Raw genomic sequence first — 25,456 nt, forward strand, 5'->3', positions numbered from 1 at the left:
ACTTGTAATGTAAAGACACAAATAGGTTAAAAGTAAATGGATAAAAAATATATGTCATGCTAACAATAATGAAAAGAAAGCTGCCATAGATGTATTAACAACAGACAAAGTAGATTTCAGAGTAAAACATATGTTACCAATGATAAAAAGGGTCAATTTGTAATAATAAAGGGGTTAACTGTATCCCTTATTCAAAATGCTTGGGACTAGAAGTGTTTTAGATTTTTAATTTTTTGGATTGAGGCATAAATATGTATATGCATAATGAGATATCTTGGAAAGAGTCCCAAGTCTAAACACAAAATTCATTTATGTTTCAAATCTACCTAATACATATAGCCTGAGGGTAATTTTATAGAATATTTTAAATAATTTTCTACCTGAAACAAAACCATTTGATTAACTTGCATAGATGTCCTTGCATGGGAGTGCAGAAAGAGGAATGCGTCTACTTTCCCTTATGGATGATGAATAAACTATGGGTTGTGTGCTTGTGTTTTGACCATGACCCATCACACGAGGTCAGGTGTGTAACTTTCCAGTCATGTCAACATGGAAAATGTTTTGGATTTGGAGCATTTTGGATTTCAGATTTTTTTTTTATTAGGGATGCTCAACTGTAATTCTGAAGTTTTATGCATTTAATAACAGAGCTTAGGCCGGGCGCGGTGGCTCATGCCTGTAATCCCAGCACTTTGGGAGGCCGAGGCGGGCGGATCACAAGGTCAGGAGATCGAGACCACGGTGAAACCCCGTCTCTACTAAAAATACAAAAAATTAGCCGGGCGCGGTGGCGGGCGCCTGTAGTCCCAGCTACTCAGGAGGCTGAGGCAGGAGAATGGCGTAAACCCAGGAGGCGGAGCTTGCAGTGAGCCGAGATCACGCCACTGCACTCCAGCCTGGGCGACAGAGCGAGACTCCGTCTCAAAAAAAAAAAAAAAAAAAAAAAAAAAATAACAGAGCTTAGAGTACATAAAGTAAAAACCAATAGAATTGCAAGGAGAAATAGACAAATCCACAATTATGGTCAGAAATTTCAATATTCCATCATGATAACTGATAGAACAAGTAAGTAAACAGAATATCAGTAAGGGTGTAGAAAACCTGGACAAGACTACCAACCAACTTGGCTTAAGTGACATTTATAGAACACTTTACCCATTAGAGCAAAATACACATTCTTTGCAAGTGCACATCGAACATTTATCAAGATAGATCATATTCTGGGACATAAAAGAAGTTTCAAAAGGACTAGAATAATGCAAAATATGTTCTTTAGCCATAGTGGTATTAAATTAGAAATCAATAGGAAGACATCTGGAAAATCCCCCATATGTTTTGAAAACTGAATAATATACATCTGATATCCATGGCTGAAACATGATATCAAAAAGGGTATTAGAAAGTATTTTCAACTAAATGAAAATTAAGGCACAATATATCAACATTTGTGGAATGCATCTAAAACAACACTTAGAGGAAAATGCACCCCACTAATGACTATATTAGAAAAAATAAGAAAGGTCTCAAGTCAACAATCTCAGTTTCCATCATAAGAAACTAGAAAAAGAAAAGCACATAAAATAAAAAGTAAGCAGAAAAAAGGAAGTAATAAAGATCAGAGGAGAAATCAATGAATAAAAAGCAGTAAAATAACGGAGAAAATCAATGGAACCAAAAACGGATAGATCTCTAGCCAGAATGTCAGCAAAAAAAGAGAGAAGGCACAACCTACTAATACCAGAAACGAGGGGTTGGGGGAATCATCACAGGAGGTTGCATAGCTATCAAAAGTAAGAAAATATATGAACAACTTTATGCCAATAAATTTTAAAACAGATGAAATTAATAAATGAGCTGGGTGCAGTGGCTCATGCTTGTAATCCCAGCATTTTGGGAGGCTGAGGTGGGTGGATCACTTGAGGTCAGGAGTTCAAGACCAGCCAGATCAACGTGGTGAAACTCCCTCTCTACTAAAAATACGAAGAATTAGCCTGGTCATGGTGGTGCGTGCCATGCCTGTAGTCCCAGCTACTTCAGAGGCTGAGGTGGGAGGTTCGCCTGAGACTGGGAGGTGGAGATTGCAGTGAGCAGACATCATGCCACTGCACTCCAGTCTGAGTGACAGAGCAAGACTACGTCTCAAAAAAAAAAAAAAAAAAATTCCACAGATTGCGGCTTCAACAAAATTAATAAATTATCTGAAAGACACACACTGCCAATGCTGACTCAGAAAGAAATAGGTCATCTGAATAGCCCTGTATCTATAAAATAAATTTATAGTTTAAAAACCACCTCACCAAAATACTCCAGGCCCAGATGACTTCATTGGAGAATTCCACTATATAAATACCAATAAATACCAAGTCTATATACTCTCCAAGTGATTCTATGAGGACACCATTACCATAATGCCAAAACCAGACAAGGACAATACAAGAAAACTACAAACCGATATCCCTCATGGACATAGATGCAAGAATTCTAAAGCTGTATTGCATCACATACAATGTGTATATGTTCAATGTACATAATGTCTATGGATGCTCTGGTGCTATAATGGTAGAGCTGGGTAGTTGCAACAAAGACTGTGTGGCTAACTTTACTATCTGGCCCTTTCCAGAAAAAGTTCGTTAACTTTTTGTTAAAGTTATATATTGAAAGAGATAGAGAAATGGCCACCTTAAACTAGTATTTTATCTAAAACCAGACTTCAGGTAAATAATAGTATCTTCATCCTTTTCTTGTTACTTTAAACTCCCTCACTGCCTGTACCCGTCTCCTTCCCCTCCCCCAACAGTCTTTCCTCAGAGAGCTAACTTAGCAGAAAGCTTTAATCATCCAACCAGCAAGCACCAAAAGCAAATTCGAGCATCAAAAGCCTTAACAGCAGGCCAGGCGTGGTGGCTCGCACCTGTAATCCTAGCACTTTGGGAGGCCGAGGCAGGCAGATCCCATGAGGTCAGAAGTTCGAGACCAGCCTGGCCAACATGGTGAAACCCCATCTCTACTAAAAATACAAAAAGAAAAAGAAAAAGAAAAAAAATTAGCCAGGCATGGTGGCGTGTGCCTGTAGTCCTAGTTCTCAGGAGGCTGAAGCAGGAGAATCTCTTGAACCCGGGAGGCAGAGGTTGCAGTGAGCCAAGATCACACCACTGCACTCCAGCCTCCAAAAGAAAAAAAAAAAAAAGCCTTAACAACATTCTTAGTTTTAGATGCAGTAATTAACTCATGCAATCAAGTCCATGTATATAATTAAAAATTCATGAAAATTTCATGCACGAACAAGTTCATTCACAACAATGTAACATATGCTATAAAAATTGGAAATATACTATATCTCTAACAATAGAAGAATTACCTGCTTAATAAATTATCTACTCTTCCTTAAAAGTTTAGAAAGATTTTTAAGTGCAAAAAGCACTATATAAATTATATATTTATTATCTCTAACTCTTTAAGTAGGCTATATATGTAAATACACCCATAGTAAAAAAAAAAACAGATTAGAATATGACAAAATTAGTTCTCTGAGTTGTAAGCCTACAGTAGATTTTTGTTGCCTTTTAAAATATATTCTTATTATACAGTACAGAATTAAGTAAAATAAAGATATAAGGGAAAAGTCTAAAATAATATGAAGCAAATGTGATGCACACATACCGCAAATGGTATTGCAAATGGTTTTAGGTAGCACTTGAGTGAATTTAGAGGGAATGAGTGGTATTTTAAGAGTTGTACTAGACACATGCCATTTAAATACAAATACTGAATAAATAATTTAATGGTACACAAATACGGCAGCTTGTGAAGATAATATATTGATGGCTCAAGTCTGGGGAACACATTTTAAAGGAGAGAAGATCAAGGATTTTACCAGAAAGAAACCACATATAAACATACACACACACAAAAGATTCCTTTTGCTTTTTTTTTTTTTTTAAAGGGCAAAAGATACATATATGCATAATTTTATTTATTTTTTCTGGAAGAAATCATGAGAAAATTGAGGCTACTTTTAGGAAGATAGACTAGGGAAAGGAAAAATTCAGCTTTTTTCTCCTCCTTGATCCCTCCCAACTAAATATAATCTCTTCTTTATTGAACTCCAAAGGCTTCTTAGTTATTACTTTAATCGACCTTGTATATCCCCCATAATAGATGATAAACTCCTTAAAAGCAGTAATAGTGTCTTACTTGCCTTTGCCCCTGTGCTATAATTTGGATATGTTTGTTTGCCTCCACCAAAGCTCATGCTGAAATTTAATTCCCAGGCCGGGTGCGGTGGCTCATGCCTGTAATCCCAGCACTTTGGGAGGCCGAGGCAAGCAGATTACCTGAGGTCAGGAGTTCGAGACCAGCCTGGCCAACATGATGAAACCCCATCTCTACTAAAAATACAAAAATTAGCTGGGCGAGGTGGTGGGCACCTGTAATCGCAGCTACCCGGGAGGCTGAAGCAGGAGAATCGCTTGAACCCAGAGGCGGAGGTTGCAGTGAGCCAAGATCGCGCCACTGCACTCCAGCCTGGGCGACAGAGCAAGACTCCATCTCAAAAAAAAAAAAAAAGAAAAAGACATTTGATTCCCAGTGTGGTAGTGTTGGAAGTTGAGGCCTAATGGGAGGTGTTGGGTCATGGGGACGGATGCTTCATGAATGGTTTGGTACCATTCTCGGTAGTGAGTGAGTTCTCACTCTCTTGAGCCGGGATTAGTTTTGACAGGAATGTGCCCATGAGAATGGGTTGTTATGAAACTAGATGCCCCTCGGTTTTCCCTCTTTGCACATGTCTGCTTTCCCTTTGACTTTCTTCTTAATGTTATGAAGTAGCATGAAAAGCCCTCACCAGAAGCCCAGCAGATGCCAGCACCATGCTTCTTATACTTCTCTGTTTATAGAACCGTGAGCTAAATAAACCTGTTCTCTTTGTAAATTACCCAGCCTCAGGTATTCTGTTGTAGCAAAATATTTGCTGAATTAAATTTAATAGTAACATGCCACCAAACATAATGATAAAATGTCACCAAACATGCAAAGATCATTTCTGTATTTTCTAGAAAGAAGATAAAATTAATCATGTACAACTGGTATTCTTGTGTTTAAAAAAATGAAGTGATCTTCACTAAGAAATTTGAAAATATTATTGAATTCATCTTCTTGAACAAACTTTTACAAGTAAACAAATACACCAATGATTGTAGCCTGTAAATATCATTCTGAAGCAAGTATCCACCTCAACATTAGATTAAAAAGCAGGTCTGGCGAGGCGCGATGGCTCATGTGTGTAATCCCAGTATTTTGAGAGGCCCAGGTGGGTGGCTCACGTGAAACCAGGAGTTTGAGTCTAGCCTGGCCAACATGGCAAGACTCCCTCTCTACTAAAAATACAAAAAGTAGCTGGGCATGGTGGCTCACACCTGTAATCCCAGCTACTGGGGAGGCTGAGGCAAGAGAATTACTTGAACCCAGGAGGTGGAGGTTGCAGTAAGCCGAGATCAGGCCACTGCACTCCAGCCTGGGTAACAGAGCAAGACTCTGTCTCCAAAAAAATAAAAAGTAATTCAGTTTCATATATGCTGGCCAGGAAAAGTGGCTCACATCTGTAATTCCAGCACTTTGGAAGGCTAAGGAAGAAGGACTGCTTAAGCCCAGGAGTTCGAGACCAGCCTGGGCAACATAGCAAGACAACATCTCAATTAAAAAAAAAAAAATGATACAAACATGTTGAGTTGGAGATTCCTGTAGCACCTTCTTACAGGGGAAGTCAATAATTCTGAGACAGGAGAGAGGTTTAGGCTGGGAACAGGAGTTGGAGGTCACCACCACAAGAATGGAAGCAAAATTCCTATGAGGACAACTCCACCTTTGGGAAGAGTTTAGAGCAGGAAGAGAAAGCATCCAGGGACAAGACAGTGGGCAACAATGGCAAAGAAACAGAAACCCACAAAGGATATTGAGAGGGCAAGGTGAAGAAGATGGGAGGGAAGCCAGGGTGGAGAGTATCACTGAAGCCAAGAGGAGGAGAACTTAGAGAAGGAAGTGGCCAGTCCTCGGCAAGAGTCGCAACAGGTGATTTCAGTATCCCCTGAACTTCTACAGTGTCTTTCATTCTAAAATTGGAGACCCTAACTTGAAAAAATAATGGCTTCTGTAGAATTCTTCAAAGATATCTTGAAGAGATATCTTCCTAATTCTGGAAGTATCCTTGTATAACACCTTCACTTTATTATTTTTTTAATCCTCATAAACCAAAGCATTATAATAGATTACAAGTCTGCAATAGTTAAATACTAGATTTTGCTCTGGAAAAGCTTACTTGTAGCATCAGATTGGAAACAGATATAGAATCCCTAATTCTCAGTGAATTTTGACTGCACGTTGAACAATTTGTGGCTTTTAGATAAAAGTTCTATGTCCATTTTCCCTAAGAACTCAGGATAAAGGCCGGGCGCAGTGCCTCACGCCTGTAATCCCAGCACTTTCGGAGGCCAGGGCAGAGAGATCACAATGTCAGGAGTTCGAGACCAGTCTGGCCAACATAGTGAAACCCTGTCTCTACTAAAAATACAAAAAATTAGCCTGGTGTGGTGTGTGACTGTAATCCTAGCTACTTGGGAGGCTGAGGCAGGAGAATCGCGTGAACCTGGGAGGTAGAGGTTGCAGTGAGCCAAGATCACGCCATTGCACTCCAGCCTGGGTGACAGTCTGAGATTCCATCTCAAAAACAAAAAACAACAACAAAAAAACCTCCTGATAAAGTAACACGATAACACACAGACACTAACCTGTTAGGTACATAGAGGCAGGAAACTTCCTTGGGCTGGGCAAGGTTCTCAAGTCTTTTGGTCAGTTGAGCCTTCAAAGCACCCTGGGAAACAGGGCGAATAGGATCTTGATTTCCCCAAAACAGTTTTCTGTTAAGAAACATACAAATAAAATGGTAAAAAAATTGATTGCTAATTAAAATCTAAAAATTGACTCTTTTTTTTCTGAGACAGAGTCTCGCTCTGTTGCCCAGGCTGGAGTGGAGTGCAGTGGCTCGATCTCGGCTCACTGCAACCTCTGCCTCCCGGATTCAAGTGATTCTCATGCCTCAGCCTCCCGAGTAGCTGGGATTACAGGCACGCACCACCACACCTGGCTAATTTTTTAGTAGACAGGGTTTCACCATGTTAGCCAGGCTGGTCTCAAACTCCTGACCTCAAGTGATCCACCTGCCTTGACCTCCCAAAGTGCTGGGATTACAGGCGTGAGCCACCGCGCCTGGCCAGAAATGGCTCTTGATGGCTTTTATACACTGACTTTACTTCATTTTAAGAACTATATCACAGAATTTTATTATTTACAAGGATCTGAAATGAATATAGTATTTATGGAAGTTAAACTATTACTGTTTAACCTATTGTCTTAAAATGAGGTGACCAAAAATGAACCTACTAGAGATAGTTCTGTTTCTGCCATCAAGTAAACCCTGTGGTTTATACTCAGGTTGGCATAAAATGAGCATTCTAACTATCTACACTAGCCTCCTGTTTTGGGTGAAGTCCTGTACCGGGTGGTTAGAAAATAAAATAGTAACAGAATAGTATTAATAGCTATAATTTGTGGAATACTTAACCTTTGCCAGGCATTGTGCTAAGTACTTTACAGATATCAGTTCATTTAGTCTCAACAGCCCTGTGAAATTGGGAGGATTACTGAACATGGGATGAACAGAAAAGGAGAAATCATTAAGGAATTAACCTGAAAAGGCTTCATGGAAGAAAGTAAAAAGCACAGATTGCCAGAAATGAGGTACATTCCACGTTGGGATAACAATGGGAAATGGAAATGACCAAGGCTGGAACCAGGAATATTTAGGGGGAAGTAGAATGTCACATTGGGATGTAATTAAGCAACATTGCTGAAATGGGTAAGGAGGGCAGGAGAAGGCCTTGAGATGGAGGGGTAAGAAAAAGATACAGGCCAGGCGTGGTAGCTCACGCCTGTAATCCCAGCACTTTGAGAGGCTGAGGCAGGAGGAAGGAGGATCACTTGAGCCCAGGAGTTAGAGACCAGCCTGGGCTACATGGTGAAACCTAGTCTCTACAAAAAAATATCAAAAAACTAGCCAGCAATGGTGGCAGCATCTGTAGTGCCAACTACTTTGGAGGCTGAGGTGGGAAGACTGCTTGAGCCTGAGAGGTCGAGGCTGCAATAAGCCAAGATCAATCAGACCACTGCACTCCAGCCAGTGTGACAGAGCAAGACCCTGTCTCAAACAAAACAAAACAAAACAAAAAAAACCTCCATACACTTGTTATGACTTCACACATAATTAAATTTGCCCAACTAATTGAGTCAACCCTTTAAAAAGACCCCTGGTTTTCTTTTTTCAGCTTTGCTTATATTTTTAGATATAATCTTTCTTTCTCTGCTCTGTAAACATCAGTCAGAATTATTATTAGAAACAAGAATTAATATCCTTGCTCCCTACCTTCTGCTGATTCCATTTTCTTTTTGTTTTTCTTTTTTGTTTTGTTTTGTTTTGTTTTTGAGATGGAGTCTCCCTCTGTCTCCCAGGCTGGAGTGCAGTGGCACGATTTCGGCTTATTGCAAGTTCTGCTTCCCGGGTTCACGACATTCTCCTGCCTCAGCCTCCCGAGTAGCTGGGACTACAGGCGCCTGCCACCATGACCGGCTAATTTTTTTTGTATTTTTAATAGACACGGGGTTTCACTGTGTTAGCCAGGATGGTCTTCATCTCCTGACCTCGTGATCCTCCCGCCTCGGCCTCCCAATCCATTTTCTAAATATGGCTCAAATCTGTCCATCTCTCATTCCCACTGTTCCTTCTTTTGTCCATACTCTCATTATGTCCACGCCTTTCTCTACGCCACTGCCGGAGTGATCTTTCTAAAAGCAAACTTGATCAAGTCAAGAGTGTCTGCCTCTCCAGCCTATCTATTCTTTCAGATCATGTCTTAGTCTTTTGGGGAGTTTTCCTTGCATAGTTTAGTGTTGTACAGAAGTGGTACTCAATATTGTTTGATGGCCTTTTGTCTCATCAAACTCTACTGGAGCCACCTGCAAAAATTTGGGCAGGGATCTTGCTCTCATCGAGTCTGTTCAAGCCAGCACGGCCAGATGTGGAAATATGGCCTCCATACATACTGTCAGTGTTTCTGTCAGTATGCGAAGGATATAAGTTTTGTTAAATTGACTAAGTGATCTTCCTTGAATGGATTATGTGAGGCATCTACCCAGTGAAAGAAACCATGCTAGTTCGTTGTACATGAGATAAATTTTTTTAAAAGCCACAAGAAAGGCCGGGTGGGGTGGCTCACTCCTGTAATCCCAGCACTTTGGGAAGCCAAGGGAGGTGGATTATTTGAGATCAAGAGTTCAAGACCAACCTGGCCAACATGGTGAAACCCCGTCTCTACTAAAAATACAAAAATTAGCCGGGCATGGTGGCGTGCACCTGTAATCCCAGTTACTCGGGAGGCTGAGGCAGGAGAATTGCTTGAATCTGGGAGGAGAGGTTACAGTGAGCCAAGATAGCACCACTGCACTCCAGCCTGGGTGGCAGAGTGAGACTGTCAAAAAAAAAAAAAAAACTACAAGAAAAATCACATAGTGGTTCGATGAATGAATGAATGGTGAAAACTGGGGACTCACCTGATGGTGACATGCAGCACATATTAGAGAGGAGAGAATAACCACAGGCAGAATAAAAAGCAAATGCCGATGTTTAGACCTCAAGTGAAGAGGGCCACAGGAGGGAGATCCACATGGGGAAGAGAGTAACTAGGCTCCCAAAGAAAGAAGTAGTGGGCAGGCTGGGTGCAGTGACTCACACCTGTAATCCCAGCACTTTGGGAGGCCAAGGCGGGCAGATCACCTGAGGTCAGGAGTTCGAGACCAGCTTGGCCAACATGGTGAAACCTCTTCTCTACTAAAAATACAAAAATTAGCCAGGCATGGTGGCACATGCCTATAATCCCAGCTACTTGGGAGGCTGAAGCAGGAGAATCCCTTGAACCCAGGAGGTGGAGGCTGCAGTGAGCCAAGATCACGCCACTCCACTCTAGCCTGGGTGACAGAGCGAGACTCCATCTCAAAAACAAGAAAGAAGTAGTGGGTAGAGGTGAGAGAACCACGTAATAGAAGTCAAAGAGGGGAAGAGTTTGAGAGAAGGATGCATAAAATATATCAAACCAAATATATTTTGATAAACAATAAAATATATCAAAAAGCATCAAATATAACTTAGATATCATAAAAGGATGAGCTCTGAAAAAAATCAAAAGACAATAGGATTTGGCCAGGCCATTATCAGTGGTAATAAGAGTGAAAAATATGTCTTTGGATAGGGGTAAATATAACAGCTCAGATGGAGAGAGGCTAGAAGAGTCAGGGATTAGGAAGCTGAGGTGATATGTATATATATACTGGGTTTGCACCCAGTTTCAAATTCAGAGCAAAAATTAACTTAGAAACAACAATGAAATTAAGTGCATAAAATATGGTCCAAATGATGCCCTCCAAGAACTGAACCCTCATGAGATTATAGCTGCTTAAAAATTTTGGCCACAAGTAAATATATAAACTTACTATATACCCACAATATATTTAAAAAAATAAAAATAAAACAAAAATTTTGGCCACAAGAACTTGAAAACAGAGTATGAACAAAAGGCATTGAGGATAATATACAAAGCAGGATATTTGGCTTAAAGTAAGTTAGAAGGAAAAGATCAGTGGGATGAGAAAGAGCAGAGACTCCACAGTCAAGAAAAATTTGGTGGCTGGGCATGGTGGCTCATGACTGTAATCCCAACACTTTGGGAGGCCGAGGCAGGTGGATTGCCTGAGGTCAGGAGTTCAAGACCAGCCTGGCCAATGTTGTGAAACCCTGTCTCTACAAAAGTACAAAAATTAGCTGGGCATGATGGTGGATGCCTGTAATCCCAGCTACTCAGGAGGCTGAGGCAGAAGAATCACTTGAAACTAGGAGGTGGAGGTTGCAGTGAGCCAAAAACGCGCTACTGCACTCCAGCCTGGGCAACGAGAGGAAACTCCATCTCAAAAAGAAAAAAAAAAAAGAAAAATTTGGAGGTAAACTTCATCAGGAAGCGGGGAGGCTAACCAACAGGCTAAAGTAGCGTATTATATACAGATAATGTACCACTGTACTGCCAGCATTTTAGAAATTACCTGTTTAGCAGTTACATGGCTAGTAATATCAAGAAAATAAAAATGTAATCTTCTATGGTCCATATCTAGTACTTGACCACACAGTATGGGATCTTTATCCATACCACACCTGTCTGATGTATCCATGAAACAGAACCAAGTCTGACACCATCACAATTACCCACAGAATTCTAGAATAATGGAACTAGAAGGATTCTGGGGGGTTCAGTGTTCAATCACCCCATTCTGCACAGCTAAAACTCTAGTCTGTTTCAGATTTCCAGATTTAGAAAACACAAAACAGCTCTCATCAGTCCATTTCCAGAGTTGTACTGTTCTGAAATTCTTATAATCTCTCCCATCATAACAAATACTTATTTAGCTTTTATCTCTTTAAAATGCTTTATGGACTTTTTGAATTTAGAAATCAGTCTTCAAACTTTCTTTGCCAGTCTAGTCTCGCCAACCACAAATTCTTGTAATGTTTCCTCATAGGATCCATCTTTCTTTTAATAATTTTCTTCATTGGCCTTTGAGACTCTCTCTTTCTTGGTTCTCTTCTAGCAGCTTCCTCTGTTTCTTTTTTGTTTGTTTGTTTCTGTTTTTTTCTTTTTTTTTTGAGACAGTTTCCCTCTGTCACCTCTGTCACCTGTGCTGGAGTGCAGTTGCATGATCTCAGCTCACTACAACCTCAGCCTCCCAGGCTTAAGCGATTCTGCTTCAGCCTCTCAAATAGCTGGGACTACAGGTACGTGCCACCATGCCCGGCTAATTTTTGTATTTTTATTAGAGACAGGGTTTCATCACGTTGGCCAGGCTGGTCTCAAACTTCTGACCTCAAGTGATCCACCCACCTTGGCCTCTCAAAGTGCTGGAATTACAGGCATGAGCCACCACGCCCGGCCTCTCTCTGTTTCTTTAGGTAGCATTTCTTTCACAACTCAAACAATGGCACATGCTCCAGGCTTCCAATCTCTTCAATATTACTTTTATTATTATTATCATTATTATTTAGAGATGGAGTCTCTCAGTCACCCAGGCTGGATTGCAGTGGTGCAATCGCGGCTCGCTGCAACTGCCACCTCCCAGGTTCAAGCAATTCTCCTGCCACAACCTATCTCAAGTAGCTGGAATTACAGGTGTGTGCCACCACGCCTGGCTAATTTTTGTATTTTTAGTAGAAATGGGGTTTCGCCATGTTAGCCAGGCTTTCTCAAACTCTTGACCTCAAGTGATCCACCCATCCCAGCCTCCCAAAGTGCTGGGATTACAGGCGTGAGCCACTGCGCCCATCCTCAATATTATTTTATTATTACTAAACGCAATTCCCGAATAAGTCTCTCCAGTTATTCTCAAGTAGTCTCCTGAGTGCTAAATCCATATTTCCAGATACTTATTGAATGTCTGAAAATCATCTGCATGATCTAATGTATCTTCCTCTCAAACCTATCTCCCTCTTGTATTTTCTCTCGCAGTTATAATAGAATTCTCTACCTTATTTCTAAAGACACAAAACTAGAAATCATATTTTACTCCTTCCTCAGACTTCTACAATTCATTTGTCACTAGGTCCTGTCCATCTATGTTTTGACTCTAACCTTTGTCTCAACCTTTAAGGCCAATGTTTTAGGATAGGCTATCATTATTTCTCTCCTGCATTATTTCAATAGCCCCAAATTATCTTCTTGCCTCTGGTATTCCATGCCATCAAAGGAACTGTGCCTTTCTAAAATAGACAGGATGATATATAATGGGAAGAAATGGGCTTTGTGGGCAACGGATGTAGATTCAAATCCAAGTGAATTGGGTAACTTACTTAACTTTTCTAAACTTTACTCCCTAATCAAATAAAGTCTCCAATTTTTCTATTGGTTTCAAACAGGGTGGGTTGAGTGTTCCAAGATTTTGACAGCTCTAGTAATATTCATTAACGTATCTCTTATCAGTGTATACCTCTACTCAATATATATGTGTGTGTTCCTATCCATGAGTAAGAGAGAATTTAATGCATACTATATTTTTAGTTTTAAGCCTCTTAAAACTTAGTCTTCAGAGTATAGCAAAGTTGCAAGATGCAGCATTAATATACAAAAGTCTACTGATTTTTTAATATGCTAACAAGGAACAATTGGAATTTGAAATAAAAAACAGAATGCTATTTACATTAGCATCGCGAAAAAAATGGAATACATAAGCATAATTCTAACAAAATACATATAAGATCTACTGAGGAAAGCTACAAAACTCTGATGAAAGAATCAAAAAAGAGTTATAAATATTGATAGGTATTCAATATTCATGGATAGGAAGAATCAATATTAAGATATCAATTATTCCCAACTTAGTTTATACATTCAATGCAATTCCAGTAAAAATCCCAGCAAGTTACTTCATGGATATTGACAAACTGATTCTATAGTTTATATAGAAAGACAAAACACCGGCCGGGCGCAGTGGCTCAAGCCTGTAATCCCAGCACTTTGGGAGGCCAAGATGGGTGGATCACGAGGTCAGGAGATCGAGACCATCGTGGCTTACACAGTGAAACCCCGTCTCTACTTAAAAAAAATAATACAAAAAAACTAGCTGGACGAGGTGGTGGGCGCCTGTAGTCCCAGCTACTCGGGAGGCTGAGGCAGGAGAATGGCGCGAACCCAGGAGGCGGAGCTTGCAGTGAGCTGAGATCCGGCCATTGCACTCCAGCCTGGGTGACAGAGCAAGACTCCGTCTCAAAAAAAAAAAAAGAAAGACAAAAGACCCAGAATAGTCAACATAATATTCAAGAACAAAGTCAGAGGACTAACACTATCTTACTTCAAGACTTATAAAGCTACAGTAATCAAGGCAGTGTGGTATTGGTGAAAGAAGAGACAGATGAGTGGGATAAAATACAGATCCAGTAAGTAGATCCACACAAATATAGCTAAAGGACTGAAGGCAATCCAATCAAGAAAGGATAGTCTCAGCCAGGTGTGGTGGCTCACACCTGTAATCCCAGCACTCTGGGAGGCTGAGGTGGGCAGATCACCTGAGGTTGGGAGTTCGAGACCAGCCCTAACCAACATGGAGAAACCCCATCTCTACTAAAAATACAAAATTAGCCAGGCGTGGTGGTGCCTGCCTGTAATCCCAGCTACTCGGGAGGCTGAGGCAGGAGAATCGTTTGAACCCGGGAGGCGGAGGTTGCAGTGAGCCGAGATTGCACCATTGCACTCCAGCCTGAACAACAAGAGTGAAATTCCATCTCCAAAAAAGAAAAGGAAATGATAGTCTTTTCAACAAATGGTGCTGGAACAACTGGACATCTACATGCAAAAATAAATAATCTAGACACAGACCTTGCACCTTTCATAAACATTAACTCAAAATGTGTCTAGATGTAAACATAAAATACAAAAATATAAAACTTTCAGGAGTTTCATAGAAAAACACACAGGAGAAAATCCAGGCAACTTTGGGTTTAGCAATGAGTTTAGAAACAACACCAAAAGCATGATTCACAAAAGAAAAAATGAGTAAGTTGAACTTCATAAAAATTAAAACTTCTATTTTGTGAAACGCACCACTAAGAGAATGAAAAGCTGAACCATAGACTGAGAGACAATATTTGTAAAACTAATATCTGATAAAGGATTGGCATCCAAAACATACAAAGAACACCTAAAACTCAACAATAACACATAGCAAAAATGGGCAGATATGAACAAATACCTTACACAAATAAGCAAATATGCTCAACATCAGTTCATTAGAGAATTGCAAATTAAAACAATGAGATACCACTACACACCTATTAGAATGGCTAAAATCCAAACACTGACAACACCAAATGCTGACGGAGATGTGGGGCAACAGGAATGCTCCTTCATTGCTTGTGAAAATGCAAAATGGTACAGTCATCTTACAAGAGCTTAGCAGTTTCCTACAGAGTTAAATGTACTCTTACCATATTACTCAGCAATTTACCCAAATTACTAAAAACTTATATGTACCAAAAACCTTGCACATGAATGTTTATAGCAGCTTTATTCATAATTGCCAAATTATGAAGCAACCATGATGCCCTTAAATAGATGAATGGATATACCTATATCCATGGTATATATGGATATGATACACCTATACAACTAAATAGTACCACATCAATAGAATATAATCTTAAAAAGAAATGAGCTATCAAGCCAAAAAAAATGGAGGAATCTTAAATGCATATTACTAAGTAAAAGAAGCCAATCTGAACGATTTCATACTGTACACTTCCAACTATCTGACTTTCTAGAAAAGACAAAACTATAGAGACAGTAAATAGATTAGCAGTGGCCAAGGGTTTGGAAAGGGAGGAAAGATGAAAAGAAACAAATAGTTGGAACACAGGTAATTTTTAGGGCTGTGAAACTATCCTGTATGATACTATAATGGTGGATACATTATGCATTTATCAAACCCATAAAGCCGCACAACACAAAAAGTGAACCTTAATGTAAACCACAGACTTTAATCAGTAGCAATGTATCAATATTGGCTCATCAATTTTAACAATTGTACCAAAATAATGCAAGATGTTAGTAGTAGGGAAAACTAGGGGGAACGGTGGTAAACATGGGAACTCTGTACTTTCTGCTCAATTTTTCTGTAAACCCAAAACTGCTCTAAAAATTAAAGTCTATTAATTTTGTTTAAAAAGCAACAGGATAGGCATGGTGGCTCACGTCTGTAATCCCAACACTTTGGGAGGCCAAGGTGGGAGGATCACTTGAGCACAGGAGTTTGAGGCCAGCGTGGGAAACATAGGGAGACCCCTGTCTCCACAAAAAAATTTAAAAATTAGCTGGGCACACGTGGTCCCAGATACTCAGGAGGCTGAGGTGGAGGAATCACTTGAGCCTGGGAGGTCAAGGCTGCAGAGAGCCATGATTGCACCACTGCGCTCTAGCCTGAGCAACACAGTGAGACCCTGCCTCAAAAAAAAAAGCAGTAGGAGATCCAAAAAATATTCAAGCTCGACTCAGGAGCCAAAGAAGAAAAAGAAGAGTCCCTTGGCCAAGCATGAAAGGACTGAGGGTCTAGCTTGCTGGAGACCCAGAGGACAGGTGTGCTCTAATAAGAGGTTTAGCGGTATCAAGATTAGTGATAGCAGCCTTAGAGATACAGGCAGCAAAGCTGGACTTGGAAAATGCACAAAAAGTTTCAAAGGGGTGTGGAGTCACACCCTTGAGCAGTAGTTCTCAAGTCTGTCTGCCTATAGAATCATCTGGGGAGCTTTTAACTCCCAAAGTCTATGGCACACCCCATATCGACTAAATCAGGATTTTTGGGGAAAGCACTCAGCCATTACTAAAGTTCCCCAGGTGATACCAATGTACAGCCAAATTTAAGAACCACTGACCAAGGGTTAGCTTTTTACATGCTGACTACAATGAGGTGATAATATTGGTTCAGAGGATCTGTAGAGGTGGATGGATAAATAATACTTACCTATTTGATGTAATGAACACAATCATCACAAACAAGACCATATAATATTGCCTTACCTGTCTGGAGTTCCCCATTGCTTTTTAGGCTTTGAAAGATTTGGGGTTCTCTTCCTAGAAGAAAAACTAACAAATATCAGCTGATTAATTCAAAGAGAATGCTTAAGAAATATGGTTACATTAGATGACTCCTACTCAAACAAATCCCATATGAGGGGGAAAAAAAGAAGAACTAAAACCAATGCTGTATTTGATGTGATTTGAAGAGTACTGAAAGGCTCAAAGTACCCAAACATTCTTTGGACCCAACATTCTCACTTCTAGAATTGCTAATATAACACATAATAAAATTAAGACAATAAATTATGCAACCAAACAATGAACATATTGTCTCCAGAAGACCCGAGGTAAAATGCACACTTTTTAACAGGAAAAACCTCAATCAGTCTATTAAGGTCATTTGTAGATGGCTTTGTAGCACTGGATTCTGAAGAGATTGTACAGACAAATTTCAGACAGAATATCTGGCTTTGGAAAAACTACGAAATAGGCAAAATATACTTTTGGTACCACTCAACCCCCTCTGTGCCTCACTCTGCTCCCTTGAACCTTCCCAGTTTTTCTTAATCCACTTGTAGCAGAGAGAGTTTGTGCCCTCCAAGCGTCTATGTGTTCCCCTATGTTTCCCAGCCTCCTTTGCAGTGTTTGGAGTGACATAACTGTCATGTCTAATTTCAGCAAGAGTACTGGGTATCACATATGGGCTAGTGTGTCTCTTCCACTTTTCTCTTTCCCTGTTGCAGGGACCTAGAAGTCACATATCCTAGATAGCAGAGCTACAAGGTTGAGAAGGGCCAATCAATTCACACTAGACTCTGGCAGGAGGGAGAAATAAACTTTTATTGTGTTAAGTCATTGAGAGTTCTGTATCGTGTTTGTTAATGTAGCATTGTCTATTCTATGCAGACTAATACACCATCTATGTTGTGGGGACTCATATTACAACTGTGTAATGGCCTTGGTTGGAGTCTGAAGGGCCCAATATATAACAACTCTTCTGATCTACCATCTTTAGAAACCAACTGAAAAATAGGCACAGGAGTCAGACAAATAGAATAAAAACACTATCTGTTATTGACAAAACCATATTGAAATGAGTAGTTTGGATCCCTGACACCCCCAAATTGAACTGACATCCCAAAGCTGCAGGCCTCCTCCTGTAGGGGCTAAACTTGCTATGTGATAGAAAGTAGATCACAAAGATCCTTGTACAGATTGATGCACCATCTTACAGATCACTGTGGACAGGCAGGCCCCAAAGAAAAAGGGTCCCAGAAGGGACCAATGCTCTCTCCCAAACCTATCAAACAGATGTCACTCCTACTCCATGGAAAGTCTAACTAAAGAATGAGGCAAGAGGCCAGGAGAATTCCTCAACGGAAATGCTTCAATGTATAATGAAGGAGGTAATAAGGAAAAGCATGCCTATAACACTTGACTGAGCTCTTTAATAGGCTCCAAACTCTTTTAGAATAAGCCCTAGCCCTGGTGTCAGGTAGGATTCAGTCACTGACACAGCACATACAAGGCATTATGTGAAGAAATGGCCTTCCTAATTAAGTGGTGACTGATGCACCGTGGGAGGAGGCAGCAGGGGAGAGTGGGCTCAATAGTCAGCAGCTCCCAAGGGTGCACACTTGTATAACCTCTCAGCATTTTTTTGGTTGGTTTGTTTGTTTTGTTAGAGATAGGGTCTATGTTACCCAGGCTGGAGTGCAATGGCATGATCACAGCTCCCTGCAGCCTTGGACTACTACCCAAACTCAGCCTCCTGAGTAGCTGGGACTACAGACACCATACCGGGCTAATTAGGCACAGCATATTTGCATAAAAGCAAACTTTTTGATACAGGATACAGGTAGATAATGCAGATAGAAATGGCACAATTTCCTCACATGACTCCAAATTAACAGAGCAGAGAGAAACAAGAAGCAGTAAGAAATAACAATAATGAAAAACTTTTTTGGAACCACACTCCTCACAGCCTTTTTAAGTATAAAACTTTACGAGACACAAACTATCCAGTCACAGGAAAGCCTGTTCACTCAGCATACATTATTTATTTTAAGTACTGTGGTATTTTGAGTGGATACTTGGTACTATTCAGTAGATGTTAATTCTACCTGCTCTACTCCTCAGCCACCTGACAACCTTGGGAAAGTGACTTAATTTTGCTGACTTTCATTTTCTCTCAGTAAAATCTAGTTGATATATCTGTCCTATCTACTTTTCAGAATTCTTGTGAGAAAACCTATTTTTTAACTGAAAACCATTAAACAAAAATAAGGTAGTAGTATTTGCTGCCTGAATAAGGAAGGGGGGAAAAAACTGGAAAGCATGGTAAATACAGCCAGGTGTGGTGGTTCACGCCTATAATGCCAGCACTTCACGAAGCTGAGTTAGAAGGATCACCTGAGGTCAGGAAATTGGGACCAGCCTGGGCAACAAAGTGAGATCTATCTCCACAATAAAATTTTAAAACTAAATGTTAAAACATAAAATAAAAATAAGTCTAAATAATAACCATACATGTAAATGAGCTAAACAATAACAATAAATATGAATGGTTTTGACCCACTTCTTTAAAAAGTGGATGAAAATAATATCTGGTATTATTTACTTTTCACCTACATGAACCACTGATATGAACCCTTGGTGTTTCTCCCTAATGATTTTATAGGATGAGTATCTCTTATCCAAAATGCTTGGGACTAGAAGTATTTGGAATTTTGGATATTTTCAGATTTTGAAATATCTGTATATACATAATGAGGTATCTTGGGGATGAGACCCAAGTCTAAACACAACATTCATTTATGTTTTACATACATCTTATACACATGCCTAAAGGTAATTATATATATAATATTTTAAATAATTTTGTGTGTAAAACAAAGTTTGTGGTAAGTACTTATGTGTGAAATTTTCCACTTGTGGTGTCATGTCCATGCTCAAAAAGTTTCAGATTTTGGAGCATTTGGGATTTTAGATTTTCAGATTAGGGATGCTCAACCTGTATTCTGTCTCCTCTTCTAACTGTATCTTAGCCTAACAAAGGGTAAGCATCGGTTTTCAGGAGGCATTTATTGTTGTGCATTATATGCACATATACACATATACATTTTTCTTTTCTTTTTTTCATAAAGGGCACTTTCTTGAAAAGTCATTAGCTACTGTATTTGAATTAGAGGCAAGGAAGATTGGGATATATTGAACTGGAACTTCACAAAATCTGTGATTCGAGATTGTCAATGCAGAATCCCAAATCGCTTAAAAGTTCAGATCTACTAAGTAATGAATCAAGTACCTAGCAAACAAGTGAAAAACTCAGAGAATAGAAGTGTTCTCCAGCCAGGCACGGTGGCTCACCCCTGTAATCCCAGCACTTTGGGAGGCCGAGGTGGACGGATCACAAGGTCAGGAGATCGAGACCATCCTGGCCAACATAGTGAAAACCCATCTCTACTAAAAGTACAAAAATTAGCCAGGTGTGGTGGTGCATGCCCATAATCCCAGCTACTCAGGAGGCTGAGGCAGGAGAATCATTTGAACCAGGGAGTCGGAAGTTGCAGTGGGCCGAGATCGTGCCACTGCACTCCAGCCTGGCGACAGAGCGAGACTGTCTCAAAAAAAAAAAAAAGAAAGAAAAGAAAAAGAAAGTGTTCTCCTGCATCTCAATCTTCTTTCCCACTGTTTAATAAGTCTAAATAATAGCCATACATATAAATGAGCTAATCAGTAACAATAAATATGAATGGTTTTTACCTATTTCTTTAAAAAGTGGATAAAAATAAAATCTGGTATTATTTACTTTTCACCTATATGAACCCTTCGTATTTCTCCCTAATGATTCTATAGGATGAATATCTCTTATCCAAAATGCTTGGGACCAGAAGTGTAACTTCTTAGTAATTCTGTCTTCCTTCATTCCTCTTCCCATAGGAACTGTGATTAGAAAAGGGCCTTATGGGCCAGGCGTGGTGGCTCACACCGTAATCCCAACACTTTGGGAGGCTGAGGCAGATGGATCACGAGGTCAGGAGTTTGAGACCAGCCTGACCAACATGGTGAAACCCTGTCTCTACTAAAAATACAAAAATTAGCTGGGCGTGATGGTGCATGCCTGCAATCCCAGCTACTCAGGAGGCTGAGGAAGGAGAATCACTTGAATCCGGGAGGCAGAGGTTGCAGTGAGCCGAGATGATGCCACTGCACTCTAGTCTGGGGAACAGAGTGAGACTCTGTCTCAAAAAAAAAAAGAAAGAAAGAAAGAAAGAAAAGAAAAGGGCCTTATGACAAAGGGAAAGCCTAGGAATGTCCTTTTTGAAAACCCCAAGGTAGACCCACGTCAAATGAATCTGCCCCATCCAGATTGGCTGGACTATTAGTTTAGGTCTGTGAAAATAGTACTATAACTACATCTTACCATTTCCTTACAAAGTCACAGGAAACAGGATTTGCTAAAAGAAAACAAAAGTAAAAGCAAAAATTAGATTCAACAGGAATCAAAAATATGATCAAGATAGCATCACAAATTAAAAGAGAAAGGAATTAGAAAAAGAAATATTTGGGGAAATGGCCAAATGACATATATCATATTATGTGCCAAAATAAACCACAGGTAAATCAAGGAGTTAAATATTTTAAAAACTGAATTAGAGGAAATAAGAGAATATTTACTTGATCCCTGGATTTTAATCTTCTAGAGTTAAAGGTGGCAAAACATATAAAGGACAATATAAGTAGATTAAAATACTTAAAATTTCTGTGTCAACAATTAAAACTTAAAGATGATAGAAAACTTTGGAGGAATATTTGGCAATAAATATGATAAAGGGTTAATAGTCTTAATATTTGAAGAGTAAAAATGTACAGATTATAAGAAAACACTAAGGTAAGTGTCAAAATTAAATAGACAAAGGATGAGAACAGAATTCACATATGAAGATATATAAAGGGCTAATAAACATTAAGTAAAAGTTCATCAGCACTACAGGAAAGGAAAAAAAGAGAGAGAGAACGCTCAAACTTGCTTGTAATCAAAACAATGCAAAAAATGAGATTTTTCTTTAAACTAGCAAATTGGCAAAAATTTTTTGCAAAATATAAAGATATTGGCAGGGATGAAATGAGTCCTCTTGTGCACTGCTGGTAAAAGTCTAAATTAGTATATTTTATGAAAAATAATTTGATAGTGTAAGTCAGTAATGTTTACATGCCTTAGTCCAATTCTATTTATAGAAATGGACCCTAAAGAAATAATTCCGGCCGGGCGTGGTGGCTCAAGCCTGTAATCCCAGCACTTTGGGAGGCCGAGGCGGGTGGATCACGAGGTCAGGAGATCGAGACTATCCTGGCTAACATGGTGAAACCCCGTCTCTACTAAAAATACAAAAAAACTAGCCGGGCGTGGTGGCGGGCGCCTGTAGTCTCAGCTACTTGGGAAGGCTGAGGCGGGAGAATGGCGTGAACCCGGGAGGCGGAGCTTGCAGTGAGCCGAGATCACGCCACTGCACTCCAGCCTGGGAGACACAGCGAGACTCCGTCTCAAAAAAAAAAAAAAAAAGAAATAATTCCAAGTGTGGGCAAAGATTTATGCAGAAAAATCTTCATTGTGGTATCTTTAACAGTGGGAAATTAGGTAATCCTGAAATGTCCAAAACAGAAGAAATGGTTAAGCTAATGAAAAATCTTGTTTAGAAGCTATTTTGTTTTTTATTTTAATGTGGAAAAATGTAGGTGATCCCATAGGCTTTATAATGAAGGATTACTCCAGAGTCTTTTCTTAGGAGTTTTTAATCCCATCTAAGAGTCTAGAATGTTTTTGGTAAAGAAAAGTGGGTGTGCTACAGCATCAGACAGACATGGCTCAAACCTCAGTTTTGTTGCTTACTCCACTGTACAATCTTGGGTAATTTCTCAGGGATTCAGTTCCCCCTTCTCAGATAGGAGGATTAATAGGTCTGTGTAAAGATTAGTGATAAACAGCCGGGCACAGTGGCTCAGGCCTGTTATCCCAGCACTTTGGGAGGCCGAGGCAGGCAGATCACCTGAGGTCAGGAGTTCGAGATCAGCCTAGCCAACATGGTGAAATCCCATCTCTACTGAAAATACAAAAATTAGTCGCTCATAGTGGTGCGTGCCTGTAATCCCAGCTACTCGGGAGGCTGAGGCAGGAGAATCGCTTGAACCTGGGAGGCAGATGTTGCAGTGAGCTGAGATCACGCCACTGCACTCCAGCCTGGGCGACAAGAGCAAAACGACTCCATCTCAAAAAAAAAAAAAAAAAGGATTAGTGATAAACAAAACAAGATTAGTGTATATATGTATATCACTTACATATATATGTAAAGAATCTTGCATATAGTAGATGAATGGTAGTTACAATTATTGGTTACAACTTCAGTGTATCAATGGCTTAAATAGAGCACTGTAGGAAACACAATTAACTATTCACCCAACTTGTGATTTGGCTCCCATAGGCAAGCATGGTGCCAGTATGGACAGAACACAAATGAGGAAGGTCTCTCTTCTCAAAAAGTTTACGCTCCAGTGGGAGGCAGGCTATGAATTTCAACAAAAACAGTTAATGGAACTTTTAAATTCAGATATTTTCTGTTGTTCCAGACCTAAGGGAAAAGGGAGAGTAGTCCACAAAAATGCCCCTCGTGGCCAGCCGTGCTGTCACCCATGAAAGTTGCAGCACTTATTCTATGGGCTTTTTATGTATTACCAACCTTGCCTTTCAGCTTTATGACCTGACATAGGTTGAAGTCAGTAAAAAACTGAATCAGTCCTAAAAGACCATCTATAAGTACTGATAATGTGAATGAATAACTTGCTATTGTTCTTTTGTGCTATAATTTCTCCCACAGGTAAAGCTTTAACTCTATTTTAGAAAACACACTTTTGATGTTATCTCATTAATTGGCAGGATGAAATAGCTCTCAGGTAGCTGTTGTTAGCTAATGTCCCAAGCAAAGCAGTGTTACAGTGGTTTCCAAATTTGTCCGCAGATTAGAATCACCTGGAGATCTCTTACAAACTACAAGTCCCAGGCCACATCTCAGACCAATTTAGTCACAATCTCTGGGGAAGGGACACAGGCATTAGCATTTTTTGAAGCAGACAAGTTTGGGAACTGCATTTAATGGCTGAGACCACTGGCTCTGGAATCAGAGTTCCCGGAACCAAATTTTGGCTCTAACCTATGATCTAGGGCAAGTTTATTCAAGCTCTCTGCAACTCAGTATTTTCACCACTGAGTTCTTGCTTCAAAAAGTTGTTAGAGGAAAGTTAAATAATGTGAAGAATGAACTCTGCATAGTGTCCAAAAACACAGTAAATACACAATAAATGGCATTATTTGTTAGGCAGGGATCTAGACCCAACATGGCGGCGCCACCCGGCGTAGCAGGCCCTTTGTTCGAGACTTCCCTTCCTCTTTGAACACACCCACAGACTTGCATACGTCAGAGGTTCCGGCTGGGCAACCACACTCCCCCATGACCTGCAGCTCACCTGCATTCCACAAGTTCGTAAACAGCAGTTTCGGTTAACAGTTTCCAAAGACCCCTTCCTCATGACCCTTACTCGACTCCTGCCCTAGTAGTTTCAAGACCCCCCAGGCCCTGTTTGTACAACCAACTTCCTTACCTCTTGGGCTATAAAAAAGCCCCTACCCTCCTCCCTCAGCGCGACTTCCTCAGCCTGCACCTTTGGACCAAGGAACCTCACCCGCGAGCCCTAATAAAGGCTATTCTCACTGCCATTTGCCTTGTGTCTTTGTTCCCGGTTCAGCTCCAGCCTCAGTTTGCCTTTACATTTGGTGCCGAAACCTGGGAGGAGACCCCCCTCCCCCAGATCCCTGCTGGGTCGGGCAGGCTCCCCTCTCCCCGAGCCAGGACCTTCTTTCCAAGCCGGGAGCCGTCTCACCAAATCCAAGACTGAATTTGATCACTGCTGGGTAAGTCTTCCCCCGTCCTGTAGGCCCCCTCCGGGAAGTCCCTGTCTGAAAGGCGTGGCCAAGTCAGGGGCTCCCTCCAGTCAACTGTGACCTTGGCACCGGGGACAAGAAGACGTCCAACCTCCCCGGAAGCTGCCGTACCCTGCACTCCACGTGGCAGTAGGAGGACGCTCCCATTGCCTCTGGACTGCCCGTCTTAGGACCATGGGAACTACCCAGTCCAAATCAGACCAAAAATCCCCTCTGGGGTGCCTCTGGGCGAATCTCCAGACTTTAAGTCTCAGCCAAGACATAAAACAAAAGTGGCTCATTTTCTTCCGCACAGTAGCATGGCTGCAGTGTAAATTGGATAATCAGTCTCAGTGGCCTGCAGAAGGCACTCTAGACTTTAACATCCTCACAGATCTGACCAACTTCTGCAAGAGACTAGGCAAATGGCACGAGATACCCTATGTTCAAGCCTTTTGGGACTTGCGTTCTCGCCCAGATCTCTGCGCCCAATGCTCGTTAGCTCAGGTCCTACTCGCAAAGTCTCTTCCCTTGAGCAAGGAGAGGGATGATTCCTCCTCTTTTTCTGAGCCTCCTGACACCCTATCCCGGCCACCCCTCCAGTCTCCCGCCCAACCTCCTCCTTACCCTGACCCGCCATTATCCCCGTCCTCGTCAATGCCTCCCCTCCCTTCCACCCCGCATGTGTCCTTACCAAACCCGACAGATTCTGTCTACCCTACCTCCACCTCCTCCCCTTCCTCGCCTGTCTCAGCCCATACTCGGTCCAGGA

General features: G+C 40.7%; 1 protein-coding gene across 1 annotated transcript in view; it reads right to left on the reverse strand.

Annotated features, from left to right (window-relative positions):
• SPMAP2L (sperm microtubule associated protein 2 like) overlaps positions 1 to 25,456 on the reverse strand; it is a 72,447-nt gene that overhangs the window by 34,472 nt on the left and 12,519 nt on the right. Inside the window, exons 2-4 of the mRNA XM_028848560.2 lie at positions 21,136 to 21,169; positions 16,710 to 16,775; positions 6,786 to 6,914 (exon numbers count right to left, since the gene is read on the reverse strand). Of these exons, the coding sequence (XP_028704393.1) occupies positions 6,786 to 6,914; positions 16,710 to 16,775; positions 21,136 to 21,169 (229 nt within the window). The remainder of the gene's footprint in view (positions 1 to 6,785; positions 6,915 to 16,709; positions 16,776 to 21,135; positions 21,170 to 25,456) is intronic.

Source organism: Macaca mulatta, chromosome 5 (genome assembly GCF_049350105.2).
Source record: "Macaca mulatta isolate MMU2019108-1 chromosome 5, T2T-MMU8v2.0, whole genome shotgun sequence".
Classification (NCBI taxonomy): Eukaryota; Metazoa; Chordata; class Mammalia; order Primates; family Cercopithecidae; genus Macaca; species Macaca mulatta.